This window comes from Vulpes lagopus, chromosome 8, assembly GCF_018345385.1.
Source record: "Vulpes lagopus strain Blue_001 chromosome 8, ASM1834538v1, whole genome shotgun sequence".
Classification (NCBI taxonomy): Eukaryota; Metazoa; Chordata; class Mammalia; order Carnivora; family Canidae; genus Vulpes; species Vulpes lagopus.
In genome coordinates, this window is record NC_054831.1 from 40,874,496 (window position 1) to 40,902,383 (window position 27,888).

The following is a 27,888-nucleotide window of genomic DNA, read 5'->3' on the forward strand; positions in this document are numbered from 1 at the left end:
GGGGTCCTGCAGCTTCATCTACTGCCCACCTGGTTGGGTCTGTGTGGTCACTGGTGGGGACGGGACGGGACAGACACTCCAGCAATTGGACTGGGCCCTGCCAGGGTGGGATTCCCAGGGGGCACCAGGGCTCCCCAGGCTATTCGAGTGGCTTCCATAGTCCTGACTGTCTGTTTTCTCTACCTATGTGACTGTCAGATGGGGGGAGGCATTCCAGTGGCCCACAAATGTGTGTAATACAAGGGTTCAATCCATTCCAGTGCTGGAGACACTGAAGGTCTGTGGTGGGGCAGAGATCTGAGCTTTAGCCACCCACCCAAGGAGTACAGCCCGTGTGGCCCTGAGGCCACCCTTGTGCCAGAGACACAAGGAGAGCAGGCCTTACAGCCTTTAAAAGAAGGGTTCAGCCATTGAAAGCCCTGGAAATAAGCTAATGGCTTGGAGCCCAGGAGCTCATGTCCGGGATGCCTAGAAGCAGGTGTCCTCCAGCCCTGCCAGGAAATGAGCACCTTACCCCAGTCTGGAGGAATGCGTGCTAATCACACACCATCACACGCTGAGCCAACCCTCTCACAGAAAGGCTCTGCAGAGGGTGTCTGTCTAAGCAGCTTCAGGCCACACTTTGCAGACAATGTGGGGCGGGCAGAGAAGGATTTTGAGGCAGCAGTTATCTGCCCCCAAGGGGGGTGACCCAGGGCTGAGGGCTTTGGCAGAAACACAGTCCTGGGGTTACTGCTCTTGTCAGTGATAGTGAGAGGTGAGGGCAAGGCCTGCTCCTGTTTCCTGCATTCAGGAAGGAGCCTGGGTTCATTTCCTGCAGTCCCAGGTGTTGAATACCCAGCGAGGGGATGGGCCACCATCAGCCTACAACAGGTGACCTCCAAGCATCCTGCAGGCCCTGGCAGCACCCTCAGCCCACATGGGCCAGCGGGCAGATGCAGGCTGGGCTGAAGGAGGCACGGTCTAGACCTTCCCGTGTGTGGGAAGATGGACTGGTGCTTCATCAACAGCAGACTCCTAGCCTCACTCTTGTTACCTTCAACTCTTGCCCAATGACATAACTAGCTCAGGCAAGAGCTACTAAAATGAAAAGTATCTAAAAGAGAAGGTAGGACCCGCAACCTACTAGGAGCCCCTTATTGAGAAAGAAACCACTGACTACATGTGTTTTCATTTTGTTTTGAAATCTGAAACCAGAGAGGCATCCGGCCAAGCTGCAGGAAAGAAAAATAAGCAGCACAGCACAGGCTCCGGGGACTGGGGGTGGAGTGAGAGACGCCATCACAGTAAAACCTGTGATCTCACATACCTATCAGCATCCACACTGCAAACCGGACCCACGTGCCTTTGTCCAGCTGCATCATGAGATAGATGTTCACAAAGATACTCAGGACGGGAAGTAGAGGCAAGAAGGGCACCTGCAAAGACAGTGGGTGGCAGTGTCAAGTCTGCAGGGAGTTGAGTGCAGGGGGATGGCACTTTTTTGAGTCATTTAGCAAAGCAACCTAGGAGAAGATCCCACCCCTGAAATTCAGATGCACTGAGCTATTTATATGGGGAGAAGGAAGCGAGTGCACCCCAATCCACATATATACACACAGCCAGACACCCCACAACAGGCAAATCCTAATAGGTGAGAGTTTGGTTCTAAGCTACTAAGCGTCAAAGTGAGCTCTATTCGCATTTTCCTCCCTTGCTATTTGCCTGTTAAAGAAGGGACTAGAAGAGGGACTTCCACTTTATCTCCAACACTGAAATGCTGTATTATTGGTGTAATCTAAAGTGCAAATGCCCAAGTCACCTCCAAGGCTTGGCAGTGTGGTGTGACCCCGATGTGGGGCGCAGGAGTGCCAGGATCTGTGGCACCTACCACAGGAACCTACCAGGAGGTCCCTGCAGGCAGAGCTGCTCACCTTAAACGAAAGCTTGGTCTTGCTCTCAGGCTGCCTCCAGATGATGACTGTGACCAGGGAGCAGAGAAGTGCAGATATGGTAAGCACAAAGATTGCCCACAACTCCCCTTTTGTCAGAGCCTCCTTTCCAAGCACAGCCAAAATGCAGAAGGTGATGATAAGAATTGCTAAGAAGGAGAGAGAGAGAGAGGTGCAATTCAATCTTATTTCAAATCCCCACAGATATCCTCAGTCTCCCCAAAACCAATGGAGAGGGAGGCTCTGTTTCTGCAACCATCAACAACCATGAGGCAGAGTAAGTGACATCACAGTCCAGTAGCAAGACAGACGCTTATTCCTTCCAGACTTGCCTCCACCACCATTGACAAGAAACCCTGAAATGCTAACAACTAGCAGGATCCCAAACACCTAAAAGGGAAGGGCAGGCTCTTACCTATGAGGCTGGTTGAAATGTTCACAATCAGCCCGGAGAATTTGGAAGGCTCCGTATTTTTGGGTGAGAGTATGGTTTTCAAAGAATACCGTTCTGCTTCTGGTAAAAAGCCTGTCTGGGAATCACTGGTGCTCACCAATTCATTCTGGTCCACTTGATCGAGCTCATCGGTAGTTCTAGCCATCTGGTATACCATGTTAGGTTGCTCTGGCTGATATCTGTAAAGAAATGTATTGTGCAACCATCATAATGTGCTTTAATTAGGGGTAAAGGGACTAACGACTAACTCAAGTTCTTAGTAAGCTTTCAGAGGTAAGTTGTCCAGGACACCAGGCATAACATGGGAAGAAAATGGTCAGAATGATGCATTCTCTGGCAAAGCAGATACAGAGGAGACCTGAATCCTCTCCTTCCTGCTTCTGGGCAACATCCTCCTTGGGGTCTCTGATTTGAGACAACGCCAAGAGGAATGTACGGAGATGGTTTCTCTTGCTTTGAAAAGTAGCACTGGCCTCTGGATGCTTAAGATATTAGGCCACTTCCAACAAAACTATGGCTTATGGCTTAAGGGAGCTAGAAGTACAAACAGAAATAGAAGGCAGTAACATTAGGATCCTGTCTGGTGCAGAGAGCCAGAGAAATGTGTCTGCAGGCGGACAGATTTGAGAAATTATATTTGTGAGACTTAATTGGATCAATTTACTTTCAAACTCCAAAAATGCCTTAGAATAAATAAACTTTATAGAGCTGGCTAAAGGACTGAGCCTGTGGCATGATTTCCAAGACATAAGCTTCCTGCAAGTAAAGCATTCATTTTAAACGAGGTTCCTTATCTTCCCACCCAAAATGAACAGAGCTCAAATCTTTTCTACCAGCTAGGAAAAACACAGTGCTTTCTGAATTATTTTGCATATAATCTAAGAGTGAGCATAAAGATATTTAACCTTTTTTTTTTCCTTACTGATTCACATATGTTAACACCATTTGGTCAATAAGAATGTGAGGGGAACCTCAGAAAAGATTCCAGTGTTGAGCCCTTAGGAGTAAGTGGTCAGAAAACTAGCAAACAAAATTTAGCTTATTGTACACAGCCACTACTGAGCTCAATCCAAGTTTGACATAAATTAGGTGCTAAACATAAAAAAAAAAAAAAAATTAGGTGCTAAAGCACATAAGAAATGGAATAAATGACCTTGTTAGTATAAATACTTGCAAAGAAATAGGGAGGCTCTTCCCAGGTGACCACCACTGAGAGTCTCCACGACTCCATATTCTCATGATAAATGCCCCCTTGAGCCTTTCCTGATAGTGAAGAAGCAGAGCCCTGTCCTTCTAGAGCAAAGGAAAACTGGAGCCCAGGGATATGCTTGGGGAGAGAGGTGTTGGGGCAGCTGAGAACACCAGGACACCAAGGTTTATACAACTTGGATTCACCCAGTTCCCACCAGGACTAGTTCCCAGTCTCCTCCTACCTAAGAACTGGGCCAACTGAAATCATTCCCTTAAGCCTTCAAAAATTCTGTTCCCTGGCCCAGACCCGACAGTTGGGCTGAGAACCTGTCTCTATCCTCCTGACATCCCACCAGAAAAATGAGGGCACATGACAGTGAGAGGTGAGCCCCCTGACTCTTTTCAGTGATGTTCTCTCTAGCTAGGCACTCAAATCACCAAATCCCACCCTCTCCAGAGCAGTTTCCAAAAGAGTTATCAACAAACTAAAATTTACACTGTATAAGCCATTAACTTGAACTTTTAAAAGGCTAACAGGATGCACCTCCATTTCTATCATGGAACCCTGAAGAGCCATACATACCGTAAGACCAGCACACAGGCAGCCACCAGAGAGTAAGCCAGAAGAGTGCCAATCGACATGAGGTCCACCAAGTCTTTCAGGTCAAAGAGAAAGGCCATCACAGCTGGGGAGGAGACAAACATCAGGATCCATGGGTGGCCCTCCACAGACTCTAACAGTCAGAACCACCTCCCACTGATGATCCAGGGCACACAGGGTACTGCTTTTACTTGCTTCCTCTCCCCAGCCCTTTCCATGGAAACACACTGTGACATTGCTTAAAGGGAAGAAAAGCTCAGGATAAAATCACATACACAGTGCTCAGCAGACAGTAATAATGATTAACATTTATATAGAGAGCACTTTCATCATCATGACCTTTACTGATCCTCATGGCAACTTTCCAAGCTACCGCTAGACTACAGATGGAGAAACTAAAGTCAGACATGTTGGAAGGCTTATCTAAAGTCACACAGCTAGGAAGTGGAAAAGTCAGGATCTCAAATAGGTTCTTGTGGCTCTGAGTGCAATGTCTTTCTCTATATTATGCAAACTCACAGACAGTTATGTGTATCTATCCATCTACCCACACACCAGTCACCCATCATCCATCCATCCATCCATCCATCCATCCATCCAGCAATCCTCTGTCCATCCATCACCCATGATCTATCCATCTATTTGGCCATCCAACCATCCATCCATCCATCCATCCATCCATCTATCCATCATCTACCCACTCATTCATCATCTACCTAGCACTCATTGAGAGTATGCCAGTAAGTGTATACCATCAAAAATGTACATCATCAAAAAGGGCAGACCAGAGAGTCTCTGGCTGCCCTGAGTGTATCATCCAAGACAGGCATCAGTAGGCAAGAGTGATGAGCAAGTCAAGTCTAGTGCTCTGGGAGGACTCACAGGGGCTCCTAACCCAGGCAGCTGAGCCTGGAAAGCAGGGTTATTTCCAAACAAATCAGTACCTTTACCATGACCCCACTTAAAAAAAATATACAACATTCATGCTTATTTGAAAAATCTCTGTAATTTTTCTGAGTATATATTCTATTTATATGGTATACGTGTTAAATTTCCCATTTAAAAAATTACTTGGATAGATCTACTTTGGGATATTTTCAAATCACATGCAATCAACATAAGTTAAAACATAAACATAAAACCATTACTTTTCCACAAATATTTCTCAAGCCCCTATAGATTACTTCAACCAAAACAAATTTAAATTAAGGATAAATCACAGGATTAAAGAGCAATACTGGGCCTTCTAGATAATTAGAATAGTATCCAACTGTGCATGCCACAGATGCCTATGTTCCCACTCACACAGAAACTTAGGCCAAACTCTTTGCATGTGGGGAGATTTTAGAAAACCGAATACTTATTTACTAGTCCTGCCAAATGAAAAGAAAGAGTAAAATCCCTGGTTTGGTGAATGCTTGTACTTTATAGTCACTTTAAAGATTATAGTTTGATCTCTCCTGATCAACACAGGAAGGAAATTAATGGCCAGTCTTTAATATGATCAAATTACATTTAAATCCTGGAAAAAACATTACTATTTCGAATTCCTTAATCTTTTAAATATATTGATCATATTCTGACATATGGTGTCTATTAACCTGACCACTGAGATCACAGCCAAGAATGCACAATTACATAACAAATTTGTTAAATAATAAAAAACTAGCTTTCTTTCCTTATATAACATTAATCCACAAAACTAAGCACACTTTACTAAGGGCATAAACACCATGAACAATAATTCATTTAAGATGGTCAAATGTCTTACTGGGGCTATCTGAGTAGTCCCTGTGGTACAGGCTGAATTGGTATCATGTGTCCTAATACACTAAGATACACAGTACTACTCACAACCCGAAAGAAGCCAGTCACTTGGCATAAAAACAAACTGGGAACCAAGAACCAGATCCCCTGGATGTGGGTGTACATCCTCACTTCATCTCTCTGTACAATGTGATGAATAATGCCTGTCTCTTGAGAGCTAAGAGGGGCAATTATTAAAGGAGAAAATACAAAAAACCAGTAACAGTACATTAGGCATGTAAGTTTCCTTTGACGGTCCCCTTTTCTTAATTAGGGGCCCTTAGAATACCACATGGCTCCAAGGGTTCTTTGGGCACTAATTTCAAAACCATCCTCTTGGTGAGGAACTGGATATTTGATAAGATAAACCTCCTCTGAGCCTGTCACTACTTACAAACTTAGAGCAATTGACACCCTAGCAACACCCCCAACATCTCCTGGAGAATAGATAGCACATTTCATAAAACGTCAATCCTAAGGGATTCTCACTCCCCTGAGAATCCATGGGCTAAAAGACATGGACAACGAATTTCCAGTATGAACAAAAAGTCTCTTGGCTGGTGCCATGCAAGAAGAGGTCATCCTGCGAAAGTCTACTCAGAAACATTCAGAAAAGGGTAAATACAAATGGCTCTGAAAGGATAGTGTGTGTTCCAAGCTCTGTCCAATGAGAGGGTAATCATAATAAAGGGATTCAAAAGTTTTTGAGAATGCTATCACATCCTCTATAAAACTGGTCTCTGCCTTTAGTCAAAAGGGCAGCTATCTTGCAGGAAACCTAGGTTTCAAGGGCAAAAACCAAATGTTAAAAAGACCAGTTCCAACTTCTCACAGACCAACATAATTCAAGCTATTTCCCTAGGGACTAGTAGCTCAACTGTTAAGATACTGGTTATATGGGATTAGTTGCAGTTCTTACCAGCAATGGCACCTGAGGTCAACGTGGCGATTATTGGCGTTTTGGTCCTATCATTGATTTTGGCCAAAAATTTAAATAGCAGTCCGTCTTCAGCCATGGCATAGATAACTCGAGGCATGGGAAACATGGAACCTAAAAGACTATATGGGAGGAAAAGGCAAAATGCATCTGTAACACTAGCTCATCAGGAAGAAGGGCACTGTAATGCGACCATTATTGATACCCTGTAATGCAGATCACCAAGAGGGAGCCCTGAACTTATCACCGAGAACTGCTATCCTCCAAACTAGGTGAAGCCCATGGCTGAAAGACAAAAGTCAATGCATCAACCCAGGAAAAAGCACTTACTGTTATGTATTCACTGAAAGAATGGCCTAACATAACATAAACATGCATGGGATTTAGTCATCACTTTTATGAAAAGGAAATCTTGTATTTATTCCCACAGACTTCTAGGTGAATCAAACAGAAAATAAAGGCATCACTGTGCTCATGAGGATTTCTTGTGGTAAATCAATCTTCAACAAATATTTCCTGTACATACAGGCTAACACCAAACATTGGGGGCAAAATGTTTTTAAAAGACATTTAATGTCTTTTAAACATTAATGTCTACAAATTAAAAGACATTTACTTTCTTGGGCCAAACTAAGAGCCAAGAGACAGTGTTCCAAGAGGTGGCCTGGTCCAGGGGCCAAAGTTGGGGATAGCACGCTAGACCCTTGCTGAAAAGATGATGTCCGAAAGTGGGCCTCAGAGTCTTCAGGATGAAAGTATTAATAACAACTCGTGGGATGGTTGCAAACAACAAGAGGAGAAGCCATATCACCAGGATTCGTGGCTGGTTTGATTTCAAGGGAAGAGTGAGATTGGGAAGAGAGAGTTTCCCTTCCCAAGAGCTTCAGAGGCCTCACCTGGTAGAAAGAGCACAGAGGGAGCCGACGGCCACTGCATACTTGGCACCTTCCCAGCCCACGTGCTTGAAGGCATCAGGCAGGGGGCTGTCCTTGTCCAGGCAGAAGTATGGCATCATGAGTGTGAGGGCAGCAGACACTCCAAAGTAAGCAATGAAGCAGATCAGGAGAGATGCAACAATCCCCACAGGGATCGCCTTCTGAGGGTTCTTGACTTCTTCACCTAGAAGCAGCAAGGGGTCAGGCCCAGGAGGGCAAGACAGTGAGGGGCATCCAGAAGATGCCTGTGCCACCCATAAATGACGCCCCCGCAGTCCTCAGCCCTATGGGAACCAGGATCTTCTGGGCTTCTGGGAATCACAGGTGGCCCTCCTAACACAGACCAGAAGACTCATAAAGCCCAGGGATGGTGTTTTCCGCCTTTATTCCCTGGTTCAGCCAAGGAAAAGACTTATTTCCTTTGGCAGAGAAAATTCAGGAGGCCCGACAGAGCCCAGCCTATTCAGTCACTCGGATAACAATATTTTTAATGGCTTCATTTCTCCCAGATGACGCACAGATATGAAATCGGGCTGTAGCCACGCTATCATTACGCCGTCCTAGCAGCACAATAGTTAGTCACATTCATGATGCAGACTTTCCTGTCAGGCACTGCCACTTGGGGAAGTGATAAAAGGGCGGGGGGTGGGGGGGGAAGATCAGCAGGAAGCTACAAATCTACACGTTACTCATGTGTGAAAGAGCGGCAGCCGGCACATGCCCACAGGAAGGAAACAGCAACCCATGGGTAAAATTAGCCCAGCCTGTCTGATGGGAGAGGAGGACCTACAGGCTGGGCCCCAGACGGTGGGCAGGCGCCATACCTGTGGTGGCGATGCAATCAAAGCCCACGAAGGCATAGAAGCAGGTTGCTGCCCCTGACAGGACGCCGGAGAATCCAAAAGGCATGAATCCACCAACACCAAATATCCCTTGTTTTGTGTCACTAGGAAAAAAGAGCCAAAGATCATAATACCCACTTCACAGTCCTGAAGAGAAGCCACTCCGAACGGTCATGCCCACTACCCCACTTCCAGCCTGGGGTGCTCCAGACCCCTTGTAAATGATTCCTGAGGCAGCTGTCACCAGACCCCGGGGGCACAGGCTTCCCTGCTTTGCATGGCCCAGAACCACAAGGGCACTCACTGAGCCCTTTCCAGAAGCACCCCTGAATATTGGCTTTGGGGGAAGGGAGAGGGTATGTAAGACGGAGTGTCCAACAGGAAAGGGGGAAGAAACCAACAAGTGAGGCCTTTCCCCCAGGACCTTCAAACAAAGTACATATACTTTTTTTTTTAAGATTATATTTATTTATTCGGCATAAGAGGGCGGGGGGGGGGGGGGTTGGCACAACAGCAGGCAGAAGGAAAAGGAGCAGGAGACTCCCAACTGAGCAGGAATCCCGATGTGGGACTCGATCCCAGGACCCTGAGACCATGACCTGAGCTGAAGGCAGATGCTTAACTGACTAAACCACCCAGGCACTCCAGAACATACACTTTAGAACTGAGAGCTGCCAACTGGGTGCATGGCCCCCACCCCAGGAACATAATGCAAAAATCTCCTATATTTACCAGTAACTCAAGTCCCAAAATAAGCATTTCCAGAGATACTGAGGTTGAAGAAAGCAAACTGCTCTAGTCAACAAAAGCATTTCCTTAGCACTCACAGGCACATGATAAACAGGGATGCCTACATGGGTGGGGACCAATGCCCAGCATGGCTTGGGCGATTGGGTGGGGCTCAGTACATATTTGCTGAAGTAATGAATACACAGCCGAACACATGTTGTCAACCCCAGAAATCCTTTAAGGTTCAAAAAATAGGTCCAACGAAGTGGAACCTGTGACTCTGAACAGTGTGTCCAGGCCTAGAATAGCTGCACAGGGCCTGGGGGCCAGCCACCACTCACACCCTAGATGGCCACTGTCACAAGTGATTCTACGCCACAGACACCCTGGTCCTCTACTACCACATAAAAAACAGCTGAGCTACCAGTCCAAGAAGGACAGTTTGGTTCCTCCCTCACCAGCCATGACTTTTGCTGGCTGCCAGGCTGCAGGCTTCCTGCACAGTTTCCAGAGGACAGTCACCACCTCCCCATCACCCTTCCTAACTCAGCAGGCTGACAACTGCCCAGCTCTGCGGGGCAACCTGCCCCAGACCACTTGACTTCCCAACATAAGAAGAGCCAAATAGGGTATTCTAGTCCTATAAAGAGATGTTAATTGGGTTAGCAACTCATTGGCCAAATTTGCTTTCAGAGGGATTTATCAATAGATGGCCACTTTGGACCTAATTATTTTGTAATGGGGATTGAGCCTTGCACTGATTTCTAGAGGATCCTTGGTTCCAGAATCTGGAAATCAGAGCGTGAAGGAGGTTCTCAATCTGGGACTCACTGTGGTTCAGTATGTAGCAACGTGGGGGAAGCCCCAAGAAACAGGCAAGTGATAGATGTAGGAAAAATTATTGCCAGACTCAAAGGGAAGTTTGTTGATTTAAGGTATGACTAAAATAAACTCACCACCCAAAGACAAAAATGGCAGCCCAGGACAAGTGAGTCAGCAAGACACAGGACGCGCCCACCGCATCCATAAATCACCAAGAACACAGACTGTCCTGGTGAGCCGACTCCTATTATGAAAAGTTTTAGGCCAAAGTCTGAAACAAAATAGTTGACAGCCGAATAGCTCAAGATAGCGGGATGAGAAGATGAAAGCAGGAGACTCAAGCGAGATGCCTTCTGAGGGGCTCCTGGCAGACCCTTTCAACTTCTGAACACAACTAGAACATGAGGGGCCTGGCTCCCCATCACTGGCAGGACAGACAGACAGGTGTGGAAGGCCTCTAGATACCCACCTGCCTCCACAAGCCCTCTAACCTCAAGGGCTATGGAACAGCTGTGTGGAAAAATAAACAAGCATCACGACTGACAGGCTTGCTTTAAACAACCATGAGGCAGAGGCACCCAGAAAGTTTCTGAGAATTCCATCTGAAGGGCAGAGGAAAGTGTACAACATTATATACATTAAACCCCAGGAAGATGGGCAGCCCCGATGGTGCAGCAGTTTAGCGCCGACTGCAGCCCAGGGCGTGATCCTGGAGACCCTGGATTGAGTCCCAAGTCAGGCTCTCTGCATGGCGCCTGCTTCTCCCTCTGCCTGTGTCTCTGCTTCTCTCTCTGTGTGTGTCTCTATGAATAAATAAATAAAATCTTAAAATAAACAAACAAACAAACCCCAGGAAGAGACAGGCCTTGTAGAAGAGGATGAGGGCTGGAACATGCATCCATCACATTGCCAGGTGAAGCAGGAGCATCAAGAAAAGCATGGAGCTACAGAGAGTTAGCAGAGCAAAACAAAGCCATTCTCCCTTGCTCCTCAGGGGAAGGAATCAGATGGAAGGGGAGTCAGCAGACTGTGATTCTAACTGTATGTACTCCTCCAGCTGGGTCACCATCGTGACATGGATGCCCAGACACCACACGTCACAACAAAGGACAAGGTCCCGGCATGAAAAGCCTTAACAGAATATGGTAGTAGGGGAAACATGCAAGGTGCAGAAAAGTGGAGAGAGAATGTTACCTTTTTTATGTACTAAGAGAGAAACTATACACTTAAGTTATGTATATAAGTTATATACATAATACACAAAACAAACAGAACTACATCCTTGTAACTGCTTGTATTTAGACAAATAAAACCTGGAAGCTTACACACACAAAATAGTAAAAATGATTACCCATGGTCGGGGGAGTGGGCGGAGAATGAGGTAAATGAAGAAAGGAATGGGAACAAATTCTCAGTGTATACCTTCTTATGACATTATGACATGGGAACCATGAGAAAACATTATCTACTCAAAAAATTAAATTCAACATTGAAGAAGAGGTTAGGCATTCCGCTCTCAGTGGCAGGGCCTCACTATCAAACCTGTTCTATGTGGCCTCAAACCAAAACAGAAAGATTTTGTTAAAGAAAAAGAAAAAAAAAAAAGATTTTGTAGAGGCTCTGTATATAAATCAGTGATTGATTTGCTATTGCACGTGGTGCCCACTTGGCATCTAGCAGCTGACACACAAAGAAATGAGGAAGTAGGTTCAAGGGACTGCCATGGCCACCACCTGGCTAATGTCGCCTGGTGACAGGGAGGGCTGAAGCAGATCCTAGCTCAGTGCCCCTTCACCAGAGCTGGGGTTGACCAGCTCTTCTGCATGCCCCTCAGCCAGCTACCCAGGAGCTAGCAGAGAGGATAACTGGCAGAGGAAGAAGGAAAATCTGTCACGTGTTCATAAACATCCCCGAGCCTGGGCTGAGGACTTGACAGAAACTTCCATGGTGGTGAGGGGGGTCCTCTCCCCTCCATATAGTCTCCTCCAACTGCATCAGTGGAGAGCATCCTTCACCAAGACTCTGCTCTTGCTAACTTCCATCTGCCACCCTGACATAAACTGCAGGTTGTCCCCAAAAGCCATACCCCCTTCTTCTACACAGGAAGAAAATATAATTATTTTAGCTAGACATAGGAACACTAGGAATAAAGATGGTATGTTTCTCAGACTCTCTAGCTATGAGGGATAGTCACCTGACTTAAGCAGACATGGTATATACATCTCCTGAGAAACATCAGGGGAATTTAGTGGAGTGGGAAGGTACTCTTCTACTTTTCTCATTTCCTTCCTGCTGGTGGGAGCCATCTTGGACCTTGGGGTAACCTTGGGAATGTGGGCCATGGACAAAGCCATTAGATGGAAGAACTGGATTCCTCGTCCACCAAAGCAATATGCTGGACCCACCACCTAGAGATGCTGACTTAAGAGGACTAAACTTTTAACTTGTGGAAGCCAGTGTTATTTTTGGGTTTCCACCCTACCTGACAAGAAACTACCTGACACAACCTTCTCAGCAGGTTTCCATGTAGTGCTGTAGCTCTACACTCACTACATCTATTACAAATCCACAGGACTCTGGATAAGAAAGCCAGAGGTAGCATAAGTTGAAGGCCAGAGGGAACCAGCCAAACTGTCAGATAACATTTCTATTCCAGACCAAGACACCGACTCAGTCACAGGTTCACGGAGGTGTTTACAGCCAGTCTTGGAGAGAGTATCATAAAATCACAATCCAAAGTGCTCAGAACTGCCACCAAAGCCATGCAGGCTGAAGCTCTTCCATGCTGTGTGGTTTGGTTGGGAAATACTCTATTATTTCAGAGAGACAAGCAATTTCATGCAACACTACATGGCCATGGTTGGAAACACAAATCTATGGCTGAGGGGTTAAAAAAAAAAAAAAAAAACGAGAGAAAGCAGTTTATAGGCTTTAATAAAATGAAAGAGCAAGCTATGCTCCAGACTTGCAGCATTCTACCTCGGAGGCAGTGCTCCTGGGGCTGAGGGCAGTACAGTTCATCTCACCAGGACACAAAGTATGAGGACAACCAATGACAGTAAATACCATTGGCTAACATAAACAGTATCTTCATAAAAACAATAAAATTCAATCTTGATCGACAACTAAGAAACAAGACGTGCCATTTATATTTAATTCCTGATCTATAAACAGCCACCAGCAAGACAGTCACCCCAGGTTTTCAAAATCTAATGTTATTTCCAAGCTTATTTTGAACTGGCTTTACTCTACCCTGAGATAATGAGCATCAATAAATTTGGCATAAATATGACCCAGGAATGCTTAGGAATGCTACATTAAAAATCTTCTTTTCTCAGGGGCACCTGGCTGGCTCAGTCAGTAGAGCATGCAACTCTTGATCTTGGGGTCACGAGTTCAAGCCCCACTCTATTGGGCATAGAGTTTACTTAAAAAAAAAATTAAAAGCCCTCATTTCCCTGTAATAGTTTAGTCTCCAAAAGGCAGGCTCTTTTTATTTGAACTGTTAACCACATAATATTTCATGCATTCAACAGTTTCCTGCTTGTGTTCTAGTAGTGAACTAGTCACACATCAATGCCTGCCCAATGACCAAGTTCACGTGCGACCAGTGGGATCCCCAGTGTGGGACCTTGTTTCTCAGTCTCCCTTGCAGCTAGATATGGCCACCTACTGGATTCTCACCAGTGGGATGTTGGCAGAAGGGAAAGGCATCTTCTGGATCTGCCCTTGAAAGGACTGGGCACACTCTTTTCCATACCCTCTTTTCCTCTCCAGGAGGGCTGGATCTTGCCCACGCCCACAGCCCAGCTCTGACCATGCAGAAGAGGACACCATCTTAGGGCAGGATGGAGCAACCAGGTGGACGGTCAGGGTCCCTGAAAGCCTGTGTGTGTGCAGCCATGCTGGCCAGTCAACCTGGTCTGCTCATGTCAAGACATCATTTTAAAATCACTGCATTTCAGGAGGGTCTCCTTATCAGAGCTGTTTAATCTTTGGTCATAATCAAAATAGAACCATAGACAAAAATCTCACTCCCCCTTCTCCATCCTAAGACCCTAAGATTCCCTTGAAAAATTACAAAAGATCAAAAAGATACATTTTAATTGTTTGGCTCTTGTTTCCTAGATAATCCCAGCTTGTTGATGAGGCTTCACTGGAGGTCCTAAAACAGCACAGGTCCAAGGGCTGGCCTGTCACCTGCCTCCAATTCCAAGAGTCTTGAGTCAGAGAACATAAGGGAAATTGGGCTGCTGGTTTTCAGGGCTGATGTACCCCAAGTCGAAGATAGGAGAAAGAAACTATTACAATCACATTCTGATACTTCACTAATTGTGAAAACCTTTAATAAAAGCCTGTGATAAAAGTTCCATGTATTTCTTCTTCCCTCTATGTTACTAATAGGAAGGCATTTCAAATCAAGTGATATCACCATAGTTTTGCAGAGAAAATCTTTTCTGAATATAAAATTCAGAGGTGGGTCATGAAACAATTATGAGGAAAAACAGATTAGTGAGTCTGACAATGATCTTCAACTACATACAGTTTTGGAATTAGAATGAAGATTCTGTTTTCCTGAATATCTTCCTTTATCATACAATGTTCTGTTGAGTTCAGGGAAATGAAACTTAAAAAACCAAAAAAACACCCTCACCACCCTCACCTATGTTACTACAAAAGAATTCAAATTCAAATTTTATTTTTTAAAAAGGCACGTACTATTCTGGCCAATTACAGGCCCCCAATACAGGTGTATGTTATTAAGTACCAAATACGCATCAGCTGTTATATGCCAAGAGGAAGAAAAAACAACTCACTTGTTCAAGCAGAGATTACTGGATGAGTTCTGGAAATCCTCCTCTGTGAGTTGCCAGTTTTTAATTGATCCTTTCACAAATCCTGACACCATAATGAAGCCCAAGACCAGAACATTGACACAAGTAAATATTTTGTTGACCATGGCCGACTCTTTCACACCGAGAGTTAAAAGTCCTGAAAAAGCACACAAACAGGAAAATTTTGCCTGAGACTGTGAACTATGTGCCAGGTAAGTCCTTCCTGGGACAGGGACAGGGATCGCAGGAGAGGGTGACTTAGGAAGAATCCAAGTGGCACCAAACCTCCTAAGATTTCTGTGAACCTCTGGGAATGGGACTGAATTAATACTCTTTCTAGCCCGGATCAAAATAACTGAAGTTCAGGCGGTAGTTCACAAAGCTACCAACGTTGGCCTTGCAGGTCCCTCTGGAGTTCAGGGTGCCACCCAGGGGGCACCAAAGGAGAGATGGGGGATACCACTGCCAACCACCCGGAGGGCAAGCCCCTCCCAAGGATAGAGAGGAGGCCCCTCCTAGCACCCTCTCCTCCTCATTAACATACTTTCCTGGACTCCTCTGAGGAGGCAGGAATTTTTTTCTCCAAAAAGGAGACATTTTACTCAGTTTCTTGACAGAATGAGGGTTTTTCAGATGAGAAAATTATTCAGATTCACTCTGCAATGTTTATGGTATTAGCAACAACAACTTCCTGTGATTATGGAAGAACCACGAACCGTGTGGTTCATCTTGGACTTGGCGCACTTAAAACAATGTCTAAGTTAGACTAGTTATAGATCATAAACTCACATGAAAAAAAATCAAAAAGACCCAAGTGATAAAAACACATGGAAGCCACATGACAACACTGTCACTGCGGCTTAGCCACATGACCACTATGGGATAAACATGCCATTTGGGGACATCTGTGGCCAAACCCCAGGCTGGGGAGGAAAAGAGGCTTGGACTCCAGGTGACAGGTAGATTACCACTTATGACTTAAGACTGCTGCCCTGCCAGGTACACCTTTCATACACTCAAAATAAAAAAAAAAAATGCATTTCACAATAGAGTCAATTCTGAAATGAAGGCACAAGAAAGGAATTGAGCAATTTATCACAGGGATCACCTCATCATGCTGTGCTCGGGTTTCTCTCTGGCATCCCTCCCTCTCATGTTTATGAAAATCTCACTGGTGCAAACTTCATTTCTGATACACGTTGCTGCCAACTGGACCAGAAATACTGCTGAGACTGGCCTGTGCTAGATGATTTCAATTACGGTGTGGAAAATAAGGCATGTTGTTTTTAAAACCCATCCAAGATCTTCTAATCTCAAAGGGGAATTTATCTGTGTTCAGCTTAATGCTCATACAGTAAGTGCCACATGGAACAAAACACACAACCTTGAGGCTGAGACCCAGATAAACATCACTAGGAAATAGCTGCCTTTAGCTGTGTTTAAGCAGTATCTGGAATTTTAAAAGTCTGTGCCCACGACTGTCATGAAACTTAATTCTTTTTAAAGAAGCATTTTGATGGCTATTAGATGTAAAATCATTCAAGACTTCTCCAACCCCCAGGCACAAACTGGTGCCACGGACTGACTTCATCCCCCACCTCTTACCCGCTGAGGAATGCCACTTTTTTTTCCAGACAGTCTTCCACTGAGTCAAGGGAATTCGTATTCCTGGGTCACTTGTACAAAAAGCCTGCAGTATTAGCAAATTCCCACTCCACAAAAAGCTACACAAGCACCTGAGACTCTTTCTTAAATAACTGGCACACGGCTTTGACAGCTAACCAATGCACCAACGCTGTGTGTATGAGAAGCCGTTAAGACAAACATGATGTCTGCATTCGTTACAGAAAGAAAGAAAAGGAGGGGAAAGCAGAACAAGGAAAGGAAGAGACAGGCCTCATGGAAACCTGTCCCACACACCTCAGGCCTCTCACTCCAACTGGATGTGTCCCACTGTGTAGGTTTACCTGTTAAGATGAGAATGATGATCACGGCAAATATGTCTGGGTTTTCGGCCAGCACTCCAGGGGCATTCAGAGCCATGTGCGTCCGCGAGAACTCCCCAATGGGTTTGCCAATCAGCTCATCAAATGTCGCACTCCAGGCTCTTGCTACACTTGAAGTACCTGCCACGAGACAGACGCACCAGAGGAAACTGAAGGGAAACCATGAACAGTATTTGGTAGTGAGTGTGCGAGGGTCATGGATGATGCACTGGGGCATGGTGGACTCTGGTGTGTGCTAGCTCAGAAGTGATGCTCCATTAGGCCCTTCAGGGAGGTGACAAGGATGCGGAGGTCTCATGGACCCAGATAGAAACACACTTTCCATCATGACCCAATAAGGACACGTGTACTGTGTTCCAAATATACAACTGAATAGTAAACAGTTTACAAAACAGTGCCATTACCCTTGTCACCTGAGAAGTACTCTGATGGTATTTATTCAACTCCACCTATTTTATTTTGTTATTAAAAGAAATGTTGGCGGCAAACCACGAAGTTGATATTGTAATCTGCTCACGGCTGCAGTCGGCAGATTGAAACACCTGGCTCAGGAAGCTTCTTTTCCAAGATCCCTCCGACCGAAAACAGAGCTGATGGTCCCCACCCACCAGAGGAACACTGTTCTTTGAGTAAGATGAGACCAAGGAGATTCACACGTGTAACCCTCACCTCAGCAACAAAGTCACCTGCTCATCCCAGAGCTGGTGTCAGCCACCTATCAGGGCTCACATCACCTGACTCAGAGGCCACAGGTGCCCTGACCACGGGTATCTGACCACGGACACAGCCCAGCTCTCCTCCTCTCCGTACCCTGCATCCCCCGGCATAAGGATCACAAACAAATGCAGCACCCCAAATGCCAATAACTTAACTGCACACACTTTATTTTAACCTGAATAAAGCCACTGCTTTTCAATGAAATGTCAGTAAAATTCCAATATTCACATACAGCATTCTCCTTTATTTTCAAAGGGGGTCTTGTTGGTGACTGTGGTCTGGATCACCCACAAAATTTGGCCAGAGGGAATTACAGAGATTAAATGTTGCTAGTTGGTCTTGTGCTGAGTATTTGTCCAAAAACTCAAAAATGTAACCATGCTTCTTCATCCTCAGAATCTATCTAGCCTATTATGGATTCTGTCCATCAAGGCCCCAACAGAAACCAGCTCACGGCTGCTCAGGCTCTGAAAACCACCGTGTGGGGTGAGACAGGCTGCCTCGCCTTCCTTTCTGGTCTCCTTCCCTCCCCATCTCTGAAACACAGCTTTAAAGGAACCCCATGTTTGCTGAGAAAAACTGCCCTTCCCCAAAAGCTAAGGCTAAGAATCACCCATGGTAACACATGCACAAGTCAGTCTCACACGAGCAAAGAACATTCTGGCAAAGAACCTTTCTTTCATTCGTTGGTCTGGAAGCAGCGGGCAATTCCAGCTCAGGTTTTGTTTTATGCCCAGGTAAGTCCTCTGGGAACGTAACAGCCCATTTAAAACAGCTAAGTTCCCACTGAGTGACTTGAGCTTATAGGAGCATTTGTGGCTCTAAGTTTTAGTGTCATACTGAAACAAAGAAACGTTATTATGAGTTTGATTTTCAAACTTAGAAGCATAAGCTATGCTGGTTGTCATTAGGTACCACGGGCACCTGAGAAGAAAGGCAGGTGCTGCTCAGAGAGCCTGGCAGGAGCCCTCAACCAGCTGGCGTGGGCAAGTGGCAGCAGGTGCTCCACATGGCGCCGGGGGCCCATGTCCCAGCGGGCAGCTCATAGCCCCCTATGACATTCCCAGTGTGGGGTACACAGGAGCGAGCTGGGACCCACTCACCACATCTCTGTGTTTTGATGTTATTACAAAAAGCTTTCTGAAATATAAACAGAATGTTTAGTGGCCACTTATAGTTGTACTTTTAGGAATTGGCCATTCATAGTCTTTGGATATTCTTATATTCAGGTGCCTGTCTCTTTTAAGTTGATGCATTCTACTTTGGTTGCAATCAAAATACAAATAACATAAGGAGAGACAATGCTTTCTCACCTACCAAACTAAGAAAACTTTGTATTTTGAGTGTTTTTGTTTGTTGGCTGATTGTTTTTAACACGGGTGCCCAGGGTCAGCAAGTATGTGTGGAAGGGAACCTGTGGCCACCCGAAGGATCGCAGGCAACACAAGCCTTAAAAATACGTAAGCCCACTGACCGAGACATTCTGCTTCTCGGACCATTTTAAAGGGAAAAAAACATGGCAGTGCCCAAAGACATTAAACGATTAACCATTTGTAACAATAACAACACAACTGGAAACAGTCTAAATACCCACAAGAACATCTAAAAAAGTATGCTATGTATATAAACCTAGGTAACAATATGCAATCATTTGGAATATTACTATGGAAACACCATAAATACTATGAGAAATGTTTACTATATTTTGTTTCATAAATAAAAAGACATCCTGGACAAAAAAAATATACATTTGACAAAAATATTAACAATAGTTACACGATCCCTAAACTCTTATGCACAGAGACGGTCTTACTCTTCTACTGCGTTCCTACTATCTAGCATAATGTCTGGCATGGAAAAGAGGCTCAATAAATATTTGCTGAAAGAATGAATGAATAAATAACGATTTCTCTGGGTTGCCAGACTGGGCAATGTCTACTTTCTGTGCTGCGCATTTCTGTATTTCCCAAAGTTTTCTGTATCGGTGGTATGTCTACTCTAGTGATCAGTAATCGAAAATACTAAAAGGGACTACACTCCTTTTAAGTAATGAGAACATCCCACTGAATCTACATCTCCTGTGTTAACAAGACTGACCTCCTTGTTCAAGGCCTGGCTCATTCCCACTAACAGTCCAATGCACCTAATCATTAAAAACTGGGGCACAAACCAGAAGGAGCAGCGATATCCATAAGCCCACCACCCCACCCTTCATTACAGGGAAAGGGAACATTTACAACAATCTAGGGAGGAGGCTAATCCTAGGGAGGAGCTAGTCCACATGGGGAGCAAAGGATAGTGTCACCCGTGGTTTGGAGGTGAGAACAGCAGAGAGGGAAGGAAGTGGGCTCCAGGCCTCCTGGGACATACCAATGATATAGGAGAGGATTAAGTTCCAACCAGTGATGAAGGCCCAGAGCTCCCCAACAGTGACATAGCTGTAGAGGTAGGCCGAGCCTGTCTTGGGGACCCGAGCACCAAACTCGCCGTAGCAGAGGCCAGCCAGCACTGAGGCCAACGCTGCGATCAGGAAGGAGATGACAATGGCAGGGCCCGCATCCTCACGGGCCACAGCTCCAGCCAGGACATACACGCCGGCACCCAGCGTGCTGCCCACCCCCAGCGCCACCAGGTCAAAAGTGTTCAAGCAGCGAGATAGCCGGCTCTCCTCCCGGCTGCAATCCACAACCTTCCGCCGCAGTATCTGATGGCCAATGTTGAGCAGAACTTTGCACCCCATCGTGCTGTTCAAATCTGCTAGAAAAAAAGAATGAAAGTGTTTATTATTGCCTTTCATTCTACCCAATAACTTTCTCTTATCCCAACACACAAAGTCACGATGTCCTTTGCCATCACTGATGGCTAAAATATTTTAAATCTCAGAATTCCACAAATGGTTGTCAGAATATCCTCCTATGACTTGTACTAGTCTTAGGCCTAACCAGTATGGACAGAGAAGCCTGGGAGGCCCATACACCCAGCAGCCTTGACTTTAAGTTCTCCAAGCCTCTATATTTATTTCAGCTCTTAATTTTCAGCTCTAAGTGCCCTTCTATGGGCAAAAGTTACATAATATGAGAAACACAAATTAATGACATTGCTTTTGCCCTCAATAATCATGCAATTCTCAGGAAAAATCAGATGTTATTCCAAGTAAAATGCTATGGAAGGCAAACCAAACCATATATTCATTATTAAAACCCAGAGGCCTTGAATAGCAATGACAACGTTTTTTTAGACCTTTCCAGGATTCTCTGAGGAAAAGAATCAAGCTGCTTCCACTTTTAAGTTAACACAGAGTTAGGTCCAGAGCAGAAAAAATGTTGAATTATTGTAAGTTAGGGTTGTTTTTTTTTTTTTTTTTTAAATAACTCTTAACTACTCCAAGAAGTCGTTCTCTTCTGGATGAAGATGTTAGCAGAATGTGCTCCAGGATTCACTTCTGAGTGCGAATCATGAGAGAGGGCACACATTCACCTATGGCTTATGTTGGCCAACCTGCTTCACCCCCCCCAGAACAAGACCAGCATGGGCCCCAGGATGAGCACACATCACGGACCACATCCCAGTCCAAAGTTCCAATCTCTCTCCTCTAACACATGGGCCAATCCTGCCTGCGCAGTTAGTTTATCCTAAGGGGGTGAGGAGGGCCGGTGAGCCCTTGGCCAGGACACCAGTGCCTACCCTCAAAGATGTGGCACATGGCTCTCCAGCCTTACATGGGCTGCCCACATGACTTCCACAGACGAGAGTCTAGAAAGGGCAGAAAAGGGTGGAGAAACCTAACCAACACTACCTGGACCAGGGGGCACGGTCAACAATTACAAATCTTTGAATATGTGATGTGACAAGGAGGGCACCTGACTTCTGTGATCTTCCTCCCCAAACCCATAACCCCCGTCTGATCATGAGGGAAAAATCAGACAGATCTCAGATAGGGAACATTCTACAAAACACCTGACCAGTGCTCCTCAAAACCGTCAGGACCTTAGGAGCAAGGAAAGTCCAAGAAATTGTCACAAGCAAGAGGAGCCTGAGGAGACAAAACTACATGTCATGTGGGATCCGGAATGGGGTCCTGGAATGGAAAAGGTACCGAGGGAAAACTATGGCAATCCAAATAAAGCATGGGCAGTATCAGGGCCAGGTCACTCGTGGTGACCGTCCACATGAACTAGCAGGTGCTGGCAACAGAAGAAGCTGCTGTGGAGTGTATGGGAGCTCTGTACAATTTTTCTATAAATCTAAAAACTGTGCTAACCCAAGGAGTTTATTTTTTTAAAAAACAGCCTGTGTGCAGAGAGAAGCTATCATGATTTTTAGCCATTGAGGTACAAAAAAATATCATTGCCTTTTCATCTTTATCATCAATTGAAGTTTATTGACCTACAATGAGGTCAGTCACTAGAAAACATAATATAAATGGAAGAATGGCATATCTCACAAAGTCCATACTTAACCACTGAGAACACCAGACTGCCAGCTCACACCCCGTGGCCCCAGCCACTGGGCACAGTGTGGTCTTGTGCCCCTCCCAGGGCCTGGCCAGGACCTTCTGTGTGGTCACACGGAGTGGGAGCAGGCCTCTCTGTACTTCATCTGACCGGCCAAGAGCAGACCAAAAGAAAACTTCTCAAGACTCAAAAGTTTTCAGCTAGGAATACAATCATGTGTCCTGATCTCCTCATTATAAAGATGAGGACAAATAACTCTGAAAGCCAAGGGTCAGACCAGGTCACAGAGCTTGGAAGGCACAGGGCCCAAGTGCTCATCTAGAGCTCTGGCATTCCAGGTGGGAAGGAAATGGTATCATTGTGCTGTAAGGTGGGGAGGAAGTGGGGAGGAAATGAGGACAGACGACATTATTTGTGGAGCCATCATGGAGCAGGAAGACCCCAGACACGAGGGTGTGATAGGAGCAGGAAAAGGCAGGCATTGCTAACAAGGCCAGTGGCTCCCCAGTCTACCTCAGGCCACACACTAGCCTGCTTCTGAGCCACCCCAGAGAGAGCAGCGAGCAACACTTGGGGAAAGCAGGTTTCCCTGTCACGATGAGGTTCGGAAGTACAGAAGGGGAGGTGGGAGGGTGGATGGGGTGACTGGGTGACGGGCACTAAGGAGGGCACTTGATGGGATGAGCACTGGATGTTATACTATATGCGGGTAAATTGAATTAAAAAAAAAAACAAAACACACACACATGAAGTTTGGAGTGACCTAGGGAAGGTCCCAGCATTGGTTGAGAGCCCAGGGTGTAATCCCTCCTGGAACCTCCTTTTCTTTTCTTCCTTACAGGATTTAACTGGTATTATTCAAGTCCGATTGCAAATCACAACAAAGCTTTTAGAAAACAACTGCTTGGATAACGAGTTAAAGATGCAACATTTCAACGCAACCCTTGGCAGAGAAGGCAGTGCCAGGGGAGGTGCAGAATCCCTGTAAAGTCACTCCTCGACATCATTTTTGGCAGGGAGGGGATTATTTTAAGTAGATAGGAATCTTTGAGTGTGAAAGCTTCTTATGATGTGCATTGTTTTCAACCAGATTGGTAAATGCAGCTGACATTTACAGAGTGCCTACCTGCTCCCACCCCTCCTAGATGTAGTCTGGTTAATAAGTGCATTCCCTCCCACAAACAATAAAAGCCAGGGGCAAGGCAAAGCCAGTGTAATTAAATAGCAACTTCTTTCCTTGGCTTCACAGAGTAAAGTAACCAAGGACCCAGGAGGCTTGTGCCAAGGGACCAGGAAGGTCTCTTCTTCTAAAAGACAAGACACATCCTATGCTGGGCTCTGTGAAGGGACTGGTCAATGATTTACCCTCCTTTCTCAAAAGTTCACTGTTGTCTGGAGCAGAAGTAAAAGCTGCTGGAGCCCAGACATAGGCCGGGAACATATTTTTGCCCCTCCTTGGAATGGAAGGTGAACAAGGGCCCAGTAATCACGTCAGGATGTGACGGGCCACCAGTGGGTGTAGAGCTACAGAGGAGATGCCACAAGTGCCCTGTATCACCACAACCCGCCAGCCAGAAACCCACTCCAAGAACTCCCTTCCTAACACGGGGGCTCAGCACCATCTTCAAGTTAAGGGGACAGATTACTGGATTCTATAAATTTAGATAGATACTGGTCTTCAAACATAATGTGAAAAGGTAAGTCTTTGTTGAGTACAACATGTGACTAGACAGATGTAGTTCATGTCTTTTAAACAGGCACACGGTGGCTCTGGTCTCTGGGGACAGTTCTCGGCCTCTTCACCCCCAGCAGCCTGGGGGAAGTACTCTGTGAACCACTGCCCTAGGGGGCAGCACAAATGGACCCTGAAATGAGACCAACTTCCCACTATTTTCACCTTGGTTACTTTTTTCTTTTCTCTTCTTTTTTAGTTTTCATTAGTGAAGTACGGTGGACATACAATGTGACATTAGTATGACATTAGTGTCTTGTTTATGCTGAACTCACATGCTTGTTATCAGGGGATAGGGGAGGCTCAGTTCCTTTGGAAGACGCTAGAACAATGCAGGCAAATGCTGCTGGGAGGGCCACAGCTGACAGCCCAAAGAAGGCATGTGTCTCTGTAGCTTGTTTCTACTTTCCAGGGTAGCTGAAAAGGAGAGCCTCACCATGTCCTGGGTTTAAGAAATATCCTTTCTGTTTCCTTAGACATAGCATAAAACTATTCTCCAAGCGGGATCAACTGTCAGGATTTTGTACACATTAAACCACCATTCCCATTCACGCCAAAATCCCAAAGTTGGTCATTCAACCAACAGTGAGACTAAAGAATACTCGTCTTTGCAAAACTAATCTAACCATTTGAATCCCTGCAATGGTGGGTTGTTATGGACTTTTGACTGTTGGGGTTTACGCAGAAAGTTGTCACAACGCTTTTGAAAGCATTAAACGAAAAATCAGGTTATCCTTTCTCGTGGAGAGGAATCTATACAATGGTTAACACCTACACTTTCATTTGGGGTTTTGACAGAAATATTGCAACAGTGAGGGTCTCAGATCTTCTTATCCTCTTACCCCTACTCATTTATTATTATTATTAAAGAACACTTACCTTAGGTGTTATCCCCTAATAAAAGCAAAGGAAAGTCCCTTTCCCACAGAAGTTCTCACTCCAAGGTGTACTCTACTAATCACTATGTAGCAATAGGAGTAAAATGATCCAGTGGGTCAGGATTGCAGAGATAAAATTTTTCCATGCTGTTTTGAAGAGGTCTGACAAAGATGGGCAGGTGTGAATAGATGCCTTTCTTTCAGTTTCAAACTTAACCGATAGTTCCATCATTGAAAAAGTCAAGCTGAATGGCTTGAGGGAGAGAGAAGGGGTCAGGTGAGGCTTTTATACAAAGTTCATAAATGCCCTCCTTTGAAGAAAATATTAATATTGATGTCTTTCCTAAGTTAATATTCTTGCTTTTCCTTTAAGTGGTCTTCAGAATGGCCCCAGCCCCAAATGACCTGCTTTCACTCAGCCCTTGGTAGGAGCCATCTAGAATAAAATCTATCCTCCAACAGGAGATACACCATGCTTTCAGTCTGTCCAAAGCTAGGGAAAGCAGGTCTTTGCCAGATGCTAGCCTTACGGGGCACCACTAATGAATGGGATGGCACACAGAGTCGATTAAGTCGCTCGGGCTTCCCTAGAGCATGAGCAGCTGGCCAGCCATATGTCCACATCCATGGTACCTGGAGGGCCACAGAGTGCCTTCAATGCCAACATGGAAGGGGCATTGAGGCAGTAGAAGAGGTCCAGGAAAAGAGTATTCTAGGGCACAGGCTGTGGTGGGAGAGGAAGAGACTCATGGAGAAGGAAACAACCTGTGCTGGAGGAAGCGCTCTTGTTCTCAATGTCAGATCTACTTTCCCCAGATGGTAGGAGGCCCAGGAGAAAGAATGTAAATTAAAACAACAAAAACAAAAACAAAAACAAAATCAGAGTGTAGACAGGACTGGTGGACCACTAGAGATGAAGACCTAAGGAGGTGGGTGTGGCACCATGAAAGGAGGTAAGAAAATGACAGAGCTGAACCCAACATATGGGTCTAGGTGGTGAGTTAAAAGTGATGCAGCATGCCAACACAGTCAGGGTCTGCAATAATGGCCAGCTTAGAGACACGTCTTCCCCGGGCAGCAGGAGTCCATCTGCCATGCAGTGAAAGGTGACATCTTCTGGAGCCCTCAGGATCTACATGCATCTGACCCCAGGCACCACAGGACATGTTTGGGATTTAACCAAATCCCACCAGAATTCATTGATCTCACCACCTGTGTTTTGATGCCCTGTGCTCAACATAGCCAGTGTTTCTAGAAATACATAAATCCACAGTCCTACCCCAGGGAGCAGAGTGTCAGGGTGGGAAAAGGTAAGCACTCACGACAGCTCCAGCAGCTGGGCCCACCAGGTGATGGGAGCTCCAAAAGAGAAGGTCTAACTGTCCATCTCAAAGGCCACTTCAGGTTTCCCCTACTATCAGAAAGTGCAGCGTTCCTATGGAACCCTTCACAAGTCAAACAGTGTAAAGCAAAGAAACGATCATTAATTTACATGTGAAATTTATTGAGCATTCTCAGACCAAAAAAAAAAAAAAAAACACCTCTATTAGACTTTTCTGACACCTTAGGACATGTCTTGCTAACAGATGCACAAAATAAATTGAGATAAAGCAGAGACGTTCACAGATGCAGTTCAAAGCTCTAGTGGCTTGATGCTGAGATGCTGAGTACAGTCCCTGGGGAAGGAGCAAGGCTCGGGACACTCTGGATTTGAGCAGCCTCTGTAACAGCTCATTGCAAAACAAATGCTGAATGCTGCTTTCTTTCACTTTTTGTCTTTTTTTGGTAAAAGTGAAAATCTTCCAATTTCTTTTAGTTAACAAAAAATAGGTATGTCTTCATAATAGCAAAATGGCATAATGTGGAACACACCTGTACTTTCATAGGGAAAAGAGGCATGATTTCATCATGCAAGGATGGAGGCATAAAGTCCTAAGTCCACCTGTGCATGTCCTTGCTTCCATCAGAAGCCTCAGATATAAAGATGCTGTATGCTTTTCTATCACAACCCACAGGTAATGTGGCTTCTCACTGGAATGGGCAGATCCAATGTGATCACTGAACCTCAGAGTGTCCACCCATCCCCCAAACCTAGGGGACTTTAACACCTCGGCCATATCAGAAAAAGCCCAGCAGCCCTGCAGTCCATGGCATGCCCCCTTCTATGGACTCAACAGGGTTAAATGCAGAAGTTGCCCAAGGCCCCTGAGGTCCCATCAACAGCAGTGTATGCAGCCTGACACGAGGCCATAAGTTCTGCACAGCAGAACAGAGTTGCCAGACACAGGGGTGCAGGAAGAGGCAGGAAAGCAGAGGTTCTGCTTCTCAATCTTGACTTCCAGGCAACAGAAGGACAGGCCAAGGAGGCCATGGAGACCCATGACAGGTACATGCCCACCAGGGCAGGACAGCTTCCAGGCACAGATTAGGAAGTCAGCCAGGGAACCACAAACTACTCAGAGAGCTTCTAGTGCAGAAATGGCAAAGAGCAGGGCAAACAGGAATGGAGATACTGACCATGAGCACAGCAATGGCTTCTCAGCCAGGCAGGAAGCAGCAAGGAGCCACCTCCATGGTGGCTGTGAGTGGTGCTACCACCCCATAAGCTCAGACCTCACAGAGGCCCAAGTAAATAACTCATAGCGCTGAGAGCTGACAATACCATACTAATAAAAAAACTAGAAAAAGATCTGTCAAGCGCAAATCTGTTGCTGAAATGGTATGCCGGCAGAAAAGTGTTTCCGACAGCTTTAATGTCCTGGGAAAATATCAAATAAAAAGGTACATTATATTATCCCAATGAGCATGTCGGTGGGAGGAGGGATGTACCAAAATACCGAGATTATCTTTCAGATTAGGGGTTGTTTTCTTTTTCTCTGTATTTGTCATATTATCTGTAATGAGATGTGTTACTTTTTAAAGCAGAAAACAATAGTAATCATTAATAACAACTAAAGCTTTGGGACATCAGCCAAATGAAAGATTCCTTAGATAAATTATTTTATTTAATCTTCACAG

At 45.4% G+C, this 27,888-nt stretch overlaps 1 protein-coding gene across 6 annotated transcripts in view; it reads right to left on the minus strand.

Annotated features, from left to right (window-relative positions):
* Window positions 1–27,888, minus strand: part of SLC7A1 (solute carrier family 7 member 1) — a 79,994-nt gene that overhangs the window by 5,280 nt on the left and 46,826 nt on the right. For 4 of the 6 annotated variants that reach the window (XM_041767874.1, XM_041767871.1, XM_041767869.1 and 1 more), the window contains 10 exons: window positions 20,177–20,560; window positions 17,051–17,209; window positions 15,066–15,240; window positions 8,680–8,801; window positions 7,817–8,039; window positions 6,903–7,042; window positions 4,160–4,262; window positions 2,347–2,564; window positions 1,914–2,080; window positions 1,310–1,418 (listed from right to left, as the gene is read on the minus strand). In XM_041767874.1, the coding sequence (XP_041623808.1) occupies window positions 1,310–1,418; window positions 1,914–2,080; window positions 2,347–2,564; window positions 4,160–4,262; window positions 6,903–7,042; window positions 7,817–8,039; window positions 8,680–8,801; window positions 15,066–15,240; window positions 17,051–17,209; window positions 20,177–20,546 (1,786 nt within the window). In that variant the 5' untranslated portion in view covers window positions 20,547–20,560. Of the gene's footprint in view, window positions 1–1,309; window positions 1,419–1,913; window positions 2,081–2,346; window positions 2,565–4,159; window positions 4,263–6,902; window positions 7,043–7,816; window positions 8,040–8,679; window positions 8,802–15,065; window positions 15,241–17,050; window positions 17,210–20,176; window positions 20,564–27,888 lie in introns of all 6 variants that reach the window. The other 2 variants (XM_041767873.1, XM_041767870.1) reach the window with 1 other exon arrangement.